The sequence below is a fragment of the Arachis duranensis genome, chromosome 1, assembly GCF_000817695.3.
Source record: "Arachis duranensis cultivar V14167 chromosome 1, aradu.V14167.gnm2.J7QH, whole genome shotgun sequence".
NCBI classification, from domain to species: Eukaryota; Viridiplantae; Streptophyta; class Magnoliopsida; order Fabales; family Fabaceae; genus Arachis; species Arachis duranensis.
The window spans coordinates 94,643,820-94,654,123 of NC_029772.3; the positions used below are offsets into that span (position 1 = coordinate 94,643,820).

A 10,304-nucleotide genomic window follows, 5' to 3' on the forward strand; every position below is an offset into this window, starting at 1 on the left:
AAAATGATTAACTCATTTATCAAGAGAAAAAAGAAAACATATAATGAACTAAACTCTAGCTAATTCTTTTATTTAAAATTGAGCGAATAATATTCAAAATTTTATTGAAAAAGAAGAACATATTAATACAATCAAAATCTCGATTCAATTCGCACTAGAATCATTAGATTGGATCAGATTTTAAATATATCCGTAAAACATACAAATATTTTAAAAAATTTACTTTTATTAAAAAATATCAATACAATTTTTTTTCATTTTTTTAAATATGTGTATTTTTTTTAAGCTAACAAGCTATAACTCAAATGGTATAGTCTTCCCATATTCATTTAGATGTCGTGGATTCGAGTCTCAATCCTATATTTGGTAAAAAAAAACACGTATATTTTTTAAATATTATTAAACATACTTTTCTTAAATTTCTTAAATAATTAATAAAACTAAAATAATACAATATATATGATAGTTATTAGTTGAAATAAAATATAAAAAAAATATTTACTTATTTATTTATTTATTTATTTTTACGGATCCGCGAATATGTGAATACTTACATGAAATCCGCAATCCGATCATATTAGTTGCGGATCAGATTAGATCTGATCCGATAACTTACGGATCAAATCTGTAATTTTCGAATCAGATTCAGATAAATACCACCGGATCAAATCCGATCCATGAATACCCATAATATTAATTAAATAACCTATTAAATAATATTATATAAAAAATAGATTGTTTTAAAATTCTCTTCAAATATAATTATTGATGATTTAGTTTCATATGAAGTATTGTCATAGAACTAATTTTTGTTTTTATTTAGCCTCCTCTTACGAAATTTCTAATTTTGCTATTAGATAAAAGTGCGTTATATTAGTATCTAATAACGTGATAAATCACGTAATAAAAAAGAGCTAGTGAATTTTCATGATGCAATTTTATAAATTTTAAAGACGTAATTAATAGAAATGGAATCCTAACGATTAATTCAGTCCACATATCTAATCTCGAGAGCCTACTTCAAAATTTAATTTGACATTCTACTCTAAGATCTCATGTAATATTACGAGATATCTTAAAATAATTCAAAAGTAAAACACTAATAATAATATTAATTAAAAACTAAAAATATTAATTTTTCATCAATAATTAATTTATTCTAAATATTAGGAATTAAATTCTAAGTTTAAATATTAATAATATAAAAATAAAATATGAATCTAAGATATTAACTAATTTTAATAAAAGAATATTAAATCTCTAATAATGTTCTCTTGTATAATATTAATGTAAGAGAAAAGCATTAGTGCATTACACCAATCTAGAGCCTATCACATATTCACATGCACGTCAAATTAAACGCTAGATATACACATCCTCCAAAATATTAAAGGTAAAGATGCAAACATAAGGTTAATTCTCTAGTGCAGAATTATTTTGGTGTCAAAATTATCGAATTTTTCTTTTAAAATAAATATTAAATATTTAAAAACATTTGATTTATACTATTTAAATTAAATCTTAACTTTTAATTTTTTTTTATAAATTAGACACTATAACAATGACACTATAACAATAATTATGACCGCAAATATATATAATTATAAGCCACTTGCAAGTTGCAATAATCAAAACTCTTTTCCTTTATTTGTCGTTTTCTAATTTCATCTCTCTCATAATGCTTTCTTTCTCCGACACTAGCTAACAATTTTTCATTTTCAAAATAATCTCAGTAATAGTGATTATGTTACAATTTTTTCATATAATAAAAGCAACATGGACTAGAGGGAATCAAAAGACATGCAGATGTAATTAGAAAATCACATTACAGAAATATTAAGGGGAGAATAGTCAAAATTTATTTTATTTAATATTTATTAATTAGTATAATAATTAATTAATATCAAATAAAATATAATTATTTTTTATTGATTTAGTTTGGTTATTAAAATATTTCTAATCACCTTAATAGTATAAATTATAAATTTTTTGTTATAATACAGATGACCATCAATTATTCCTCCAATTAAGTTTATTTGAATGGTACAAAATTTTAATATAAAACGGTGTTATCTTTTCAAAGTTTGAAAAAAAATTTTGTATGAATATACACTACAACAAAAATGCCATTTAGCGGCAGTTTCTGGAGCCATTTAGCGGCGGATTTGAATCGCTGCAAAACATTCTGCAGCGATTTCATAAAACGCCATAATATAGGGCGCGGCAAAATGGATAGCGGCGGTGTTAGTCAACCGCTGGAATAACTGCCGCAAAATGCAATTTGGGTTTGGCGGCGGTTATTAACCGCCGCAGTATGTGAAGGAAAATTGCTATGACCCAATTTGCGGCGGTTACAAACCGCTGCTAAATATTGAACGGAAAGAAAACGTATTATAGTTTTGCGGCGGTTTCAAAACCGCCGCCAAATTTAAATTTTCCATTAAAATTTTAGATTTTCTATTATTTTACCTATTTTGACAAAGAATGTTTATTAAACTTAATTTTTTACTTTTAAACAAATTTAAACCATGTAAAACAGCTCAACTAACATAACAAACCAAATTAAACATATACAAACATAACATATATAACAAAATTGTCATAACATCATCCAAAATAAAGTATTAGCAAGCTCAAGTCGAATAAAATAAGCCTAACGTACTAAACCAACTTAAATGTAAAAGGTATCAAAGACCATTAATTGAAATTCAAGATTTTTGTTGCGGGTGGTGATTTCCAGATGAAGATGGCCCTGCGCATGACGAGTCCGGTGCATCGCCCACAAAAACCATCTCTTCAGCAATCTCAAATAGCAAATTGCCTCCTAATTGTTGGACTACATATCCCAAAACCTTATGTATTGACTGTCTCTTCGCCCGCTCTTCTTCTAGCTTAGCCGTCAATTCTGCAATCATCCTCTTATCCTCTGCATTGGACTCTACAAAACCCGACGGTTGTCCAGCAGCGTTACCAAAGACTTGGGTGGGACATGGTCCAGCACCTAGGGCACGAACTCGTCCTGGGTGCTTCTTTCCGAGAACTTGTGCTAGCGAGTCATTTTGTGAAAGATGCTTAGAGGATCCATCCTGCCTCTCAACATTCGTAATTGCTTCTTACAAATATACAACATTTAAAAGGAAGAAGTTAACAGTAGCACGATATATACAGTAAGCTATATATTGCTTCAAATTTTCAAACATGACTTACACTAATAACATGCGCATCGGGATGGATATACGAGCCATCTTTTTTCTTATGAGTCATGATAAACAACTCTACTCTACCAATGGACCTTCCTTGCTCTCTCTCCTATATCATTGATATTGACACAATTTAGTAAACAATAACATTTTTCTGGAAGCTTAATCAAAATCTAATGCAAATAATGACTTATTACCACTTCGTCTTTTTCTCTCGCCAATGTTTTGGAGCTCCCAATATGTGTGTAAAGTTGCTTGCTCCGATTTAAAGTGTTCTGTTTACACTTTTTCTATGAACAAATAACAAAACAAATGTAAATGAGAAAGAAAAAGTTGAATATAAAATGTAAGGGAATTAATATGTATACACATGTTTTTTTGTGGAAATAATAAAATATACCACGACTTACCTGTGTTTCTTCATTCAGGCGATAGTCAACGAACTTTTTCCAATTATTTTTGTCTATTTCTTTCGGGTGATGCTGAAGATTTTCCTCATAAGTCCTTATTTGTTTGTAACACCTATGAAACAAGTGGTGCCTTGTATCCTTCCAGTTCTTTCCTATCCTCTTCAAAATATCACACTTTATTTTTCCTCTGGCATCGTCCTCATAGTAAAAGACCCGCTACAATTAGTATACATTGTCATTAACGAAGATCAACGAACAAGTATAAGACTAATAATTTGAACAAATGCCACAACCATTACAGGCTAATTTAAATTGTTAAAGTATGACCCTTAAATCCAGTACAAGCAGTCGCAATTACGTATAAATGAGAAGTGCTTAAATGATGATGTGAAAGACACAATATGAAAATTTTACTACCCATATAATTTACCCATGCAAAAGACCTTAAAAAAAACCGAATACTAAAATTGCTTAAATTGTAGAAGCATAAAGCTGTATCTTAAGCATGTCATACGCATGTTCTCTCTTTGCTTTGCTCACCAGCTTCCAACTGTCTAAGTATATGGGGGAACTGGGAATAATCCGCACCCAAACTTTCTATAAAACCATTCAATAATCCTGCTGCCTGACCAATCAGTTGCAGCTCATTGTTAAATGGGAGTACTATCTTTGTATTGGAAGGGAGGGCTATAGCCTCCTTCACGCTCAGCTTAGAAACTTTTCTCACGCCGTCATCTAAGAAGTGTATGGGAAACAAAATTACTATATAATCATTGCAGAAAAGAAAAATAGAAGTAAAGGACTATGAAGATAACTATTTACGAAAATGGGTCGTAATCCTCATCCCCTAATTCATGATCAGCCACTTCCGCGCGATGCCGAGTCTCTATATTGTCTGTTGGAGTTTGAGGGTCATCAGTAGTACTCAACTGTGCATTCCTATGATCGATGTGCGGTGCACGAAACGGTTCATTTATATGGGTTGTCGGAGCTCTATTAGCTGAGGATGAAATCGGAGGAGCCCTATCACGTGATTGCTCCCGTGATGTCTGAGTTCCTCTAGTTGTGGACCCAACCTTAACGCAATGTGAAACCATTTAGAATTATATCTTAGAGAATGAATTAATATTGAGAATTATTTTATTTCATAAACTAATAATTTTGTTGGGAGAAAAATTAATGCGGTTCGATGATACAATTGAAGGACATATAATTTTCACATAAGGTTACGTCAAGAAATGTTAACCACAAATACTAACCGTTGTCTCTTCAGTACCGGCATCTTTTGGGGGTTCCCGTATAATGTTGTACCTTGGTTTCCTAGGCATCCTTACAATCCTGCATAGAAAACAATATTAGTAGACAAATGACAAGCACAACATTAAAAAACGCTTAAAGCAAATAGAGAATACAAATTATACCCCAAAAATAGGGAATAAAAAATTATGAAATCTATATGGAACACTATAAGGCACATTACATGATACATCATAGACTGATATAATATTAGAATTTATTTTTTTAAATAAATTAACAACATAATCAACTAAGTCTAATTAAATTAGTTTAAAATAAAAAAAACATTGATTAGTTTTTAATGTTAGTTGAAGTCTTACTATTTAATAGGATTAAAAACTGGTTTCTCAATCAATTTGAACGTGTCATAATAATAAAAAATGTATATATCAATTTAATTCTTAACCTGGTAAATAAAACAACTTGTATAAGTGTAAAATTATTTATTATCAAAAGCCAATAATCAAGCTTGACAAACTGCAATGGTTATACTAAATTGGATATTCAATATTCGAATATATATATACAAGTAATAGTAGTATGGTATAATATTACAATAAATAGAAAGGTGAGTTGTTATGTAGAGGTGGGTTCCCTAATGAATCTTACACTGCAACTCTTTCCTGCTCCGTACTTACCTTACTTATATTTGGCGATAACAAAAGGGAGTAGAATTTAAATCAAGAATGCACAAATAATCCAAATGCATCAACCAAGGTCAAACACAGTAATAACACCTTTCTCACAGTATCAGCAGCAACCATACCAAATTATTTAGCTGATAACATAACTTCAACGACAATTAATAAAGCATATCAAGAAGTTTTTATCTCATAAGCCATAACACAGCAGCAACAACAACCAACAAAATTAACCCAGAATTAACATATGCAATCCAAGAAAAAAACAAAAGGAACGGAACAAAAGCAACTAAAATCAGACAAATGGGGATGGCAAACAATGAAAAGTATAAAAAAATAAAGACATGAAAAAAAGGCAAGAATACGAACCAGTGAAGGGACTGCGTATAGACGAAAAACACACGACAGTCGGTAGGAGAAAGGGAAGAACAACAGCGGCTGTGGGAGAATAAGGGAGAGTGTTGGATTCCCGAACCAGGCCTTTTTATTTGTTTTTCGGTATCCAAAACGAGGTTTAGATCCTTCATTTATTTTCAAGAAACAAAATAAAAACATCATGGGAGTTACACTTATCTGTAATCATAATACTGGAAGAGGAGAAAGAATAATACACATAACCTAGTAATGATTAGTCTAAAATAATGAAAGAAAAGAAGGAAAATTACATAAGAAATCTACTTAATACATGTTTTTAATGAAAGGCTTGATTTCATTAATATGACTGTATATATGATAAGTAGAATGACATATTGATATATAATCTTTTTATATATACGTATATAAAAAAATAGACCAAAAATTTCAACTCAAAACAATAAGAAAATGAAGAAGCTGAAGTTGGTTTTTCTCCACAGCCATGGTTGAACATGTCAGGAGAAGGTGACATTGGAGATTTACTGTTGACAAGGGAGGAAGATATAGAAGACCTCACAGAAAATGCCTTAGAGAATTTCGATGATGTCGCGCAATGCTTTGTATGAAGCATTTTAATGTAATTTAAAAATGATCTTTCTGTCATAAGCTAAGTTAAATAAACTCAGCGTTGTACGTTGTTTTTATTGGTTACTTTATACTTGTGTAGTTTTTTTTACAGTTAAATATTTATGTTATTGTGAATTCTCATGAGTACAAGCAGACTTTTTGGTTCTTTAAACGATTTTAATACGGAGAAGTTAGTTTACGTTAAATCTTTATTCCTTCTACAGTTGTTGTTTTTCTAATTAGGGTTGCATTTTTTATAATATTGATATTTATTACGCAATATAATTTACTAGTGTTACGTTTTGAAAATAATAGTGAACATAACATGACGGTGGAACAGGATCGATGAAAAATGAGGACTTTTCATCATCCTCTGCAAGCACAACAATTGCTACAGAGCTTATGTTTAAGAAAATTGCCCAAACTACTAACAAGGGTGATGGTAATTGTAAAAAATTTGCGTTTAGTTTTAAAATTGTCTTAGCATCTTGTAGTTTGGTTTTATTTTCTAAGTCAGTATTTAATGACTCCAGAGTTCTCAATTCCTTCTATGTATACTCATTCTGTTATGTTCATGTTGATATTTTCAGTCTTACCTGAATATTCTGGAGAAATAGTTCCTGACAATCTAGATGGAGAAGAGTCTGATTCAGAAGACATTTTAGATGATGTATCCTCTGCCGCAATTGATAGATCCATGCAGTTTGATCTGAATAAGGTTCCGGATGAAGAGGATGAAACTTTAGAAGACGAACAAGATAAACAAGATGATATACATGTTAAGAAAATGTGCTTTGATCTGAATAAAATGCCATGGTATGGAGATGAAATATCTGATCCTCTAAAATGTGAAGCCCATAGATTCATAACAGAGTATTTTTCGCCAAGTCAATACGATGTTGGAGAGAAATTTTGATCTTTTATTATAACAGTTACGTTGATTTCCTTAGTTTAATGATTTGGGTCGCAGTTGTACATGTTTATTCTTGATTTAGGTTTAGTAAGGCATAACTTCAAAGAGGAGTAATTTTGATTTATGCTCTCTTGAACTTTATTTTAACTTCATAAATATCAGAGTTCGATTTTATTTTCTTCTTTTACATCCATGATTGAATGCAATTTTAAATGCTAATAACGTAATCAAGAAAATCTTATTGGTAAATTTGTTCACATTTGTTAACATATATAGTTTACAAGTAACTTGTGAATTTTTTTTAACGTAAAACGAATGTAGATAAAGTGTTACGAGTTATAGTAACAATGATTTAAACATATGTAGCTTCAGATAGTAGTCGTTACTTAACTAAATTATACCTAGATGGTTATTACTAAAGAGAACAATAAAATATGTGGTAATACACATTATGCGGCGGTTTAAACGAAACCGACGCAAAATGCCTAAAAAGAAGTCACCGGCAGACATATTGCGGCAGTTTAAAAAAAACCGCCGCTAAATCTAAATCTGACATCAATAAAGCGACGGTTTGAAAAAAACCGCCGCTAAATGTCGGCCTGCTAGCAACCCTAACACCTAACTGCCGCTATATGCGCCGCAAAATAACCGTCGCTATCTTAAGAAATTGTTGTAGTGATAAATAGAGGTAGAGTCTAAGATTTATGACCATCCAATCAATAATAATTCTCTCTATCCCTTTATATTGTCTATATATAAAATATTTTTCCTTTATATAAAATCGATACCCGAAAGATTCTAGCGTTGACAAAATGATAACTTACTTTTGTTATTGATAAAATAGTCCTTAAAAGATTTTAAAATTTGACAAGCATACCCACGAATTCACCGGAGCACATCTCCAGCAAGCACAATGCTGACGTGGCCACTAAGTTTTGATGACATGGTAAAAATCCTCTCCCACCCTACTTCTTCCTCTCCAACGCACTTCTCCTTCTCCTTCCCCTTCCCCAACGTACTGCCCCCTTCCCCTTCCTGAATGCACTCTCCTCTCTCCCCAACCCTAATCCTTCCCTCCCCCTCCCTAACCCTAATCCCCCCTCCCCAACGCACTTCTCCCCTCCTCAATCCAAAATCTCCCTTTCTGAATCCTAATCCCCTTCCCTTGCCCCTTTGAATCCTAATCCCCTTCCCAACACAATGTCTCACACTCTCAACTCACTCTCTCCCAAAATGGCAGTGGAGCTCAACCTTCTCAGTCTTACAGAGCCAGTGTCATCGACACCGCACTGTCGTCATCTCGTCATCGGGTCTTCTGTGTCTGCCAGTGTCGTCTGTCTCCTTCGTGGCATTGCGTCGTCTGTACGCCTTCACCGCTGTCGCCTTCACTGCTTGTATCTGCTTGCTGATAGCCCTTAGTCACTGCCATGCCTCCTCTGTGTATGGTGTTCTTTTTCTGTTCTTATTTTGGTGGTGTCTGTATTAAGCTTTATTTTATTTTATTTTGATTATTGTATATGAATTTGTTTTTTTTTCTAAGTTTTATTGTTATTAATCTTTTTTAATGATAATTTAACCTAAAAATTTGGGACAATTCATGATTTGGGGCAACTCTGTTAATGTTGAGGTTATTGTTGCTGTGAGTGGTCGTGTTGAGAGAGGGAGAGGGGAGTGTGCGTTGAAGAAGGGGGGAGTGATGGAGATTATTGTTGTTGTTGATATTGAGGTTGTTGTTGCTGCGAATGGTGGGGTTGAGGGGGAGAGGGGTAGTGTGCGTTAGAGAGGGAGAGTGGTGGAAGTTGTTGATGTTAAAGTTGTTGTTGTTGCGAATGATGGTGTTGAGAGAGGAAGGGGGAACGTACGTTGGGGAAGGGGCTGCGATAGGGGGAGAAGAGTGCGTTGGGAATAGGGGCTGCGACAGGGAGGGAGAGGAAAGGGGAGGGAGTGTGCGTTGGGGAGGGGACTTTGGGGGTGGTTTGCCAAGTCACCAAAACACGGTGGCCACATCAGCATTGTGCTTGCTGGAAATTTGCTCTGGCGAGCTCGGGGACACGCTTATCAAATTTTAAAATCTTTTAGGGACTATTTTGTCAGCGTCAGAATCTTTCGGGTACCGATTTGGTATTTACCTCTTTTTTTATTAATTATTTATTTCATAACACATTATCAGTGCGAGACTCTGATCAAAATTTAAGAAGACTCAAGTAATAAATTTTTATTATGGCAAAACTCTCTCATATTGAATTTAATGCTCTTGATATATCTAGAAACAACTACTTATCATGGATACTAAATTAAATGCCGAAATCCATCTTGATTCAATGGAACTTGGAGATATCATTAAGGTTGAAAATAATGCATCCCAGAAGCATAAAGCCAAAGCCATGATCTTCCTTTGTCGTCATCTTGACGAATGATTAAAAAATAAATGTCTCACACTAAAAGATCCTGCAAATTTGTAGAAAAACCTTGAATAAAGGTATAATCATAAAAAAACAGTGATACTTTCTCAAACCCGATATGAGGAAACGCACTTACGTCTACAAGATTTTAAATCCATAAATGAATACAATTCAGCAATGTTTTGAATTAGCTCACGAATGAAATAATGTGGGGAAAAAATAACTGATAATGGCATGTTAGAGAAAACTTTCTCAATCTTCCATGCCTCGAATGTGCTCCTACAACAGCAGTACCAAGAAAAAGAATTTAAAAAATATTCTGAGCTAATTTCTTGCCTTCTTGTTGCTAAATGCAACAATGAGTTGCTCTTAAAAAATCATGAAGCGTGCCTAGCTGGCGCCGCCCCATTTTCTGAAGCAAATGCGGCAAATCATTACCCCATAAGAGCTAAATGACAAGG

At 32.8% G+C, this 10,304-nt stretch overlaps 1 protein-coding gene across 1 annotated transcript; it reads right to left on the reverse strand.

Annotated features, from left to right (window-relative positions):
* Positions 1–2,708: 2,708 nt before the first annotated feature.
* Positions 2,709–5,102, reverse strand: LOC127740556 (uncharacterized). Its single transcript, XM_052251601.1, has 8 exons — positions 5,098–5,102; positions 4,870–4,948; positions 4,536–4,686; positions 4,125–4,345; positions 3,611–3,826; positions 3,398–3,490; positions 3,208–3,309; positions 2,709–3,086 (listed from the first exon to the last, which is right to left on the reverse strand). The coding sequence occupies exons 1-8, from the start codon at positions 5,100–5,102 to the stop codon at positions 2,709–2,711; spliced, it is 1,245 nt and encodes a 414-aa protein (XP_052107561.1).
* Between the last annotated feature and the right edge of the window lie 5,202 nt (positions 5,103–10,304).

Bases quoted from the DNA above. Each gene is read 5' to 3' on its own strand.
- LOC127740556 (XM_052251601.1), bottom strand. The intron at 3,827-4,124 runs GTATGACATGCT...TACTAATTGTAG, and splicing joins AAAGCAAAGAGAGAACATGC to CGGGTCTTTTACTATGAGGA. The intron at 3,310-3,397 runs GTAATAAGTCAT...TCAATGATATAG, and splicing joins CGAGAGAAAAAGACGAAGTG to GAGAGAGAGCAAGGAAGGTC.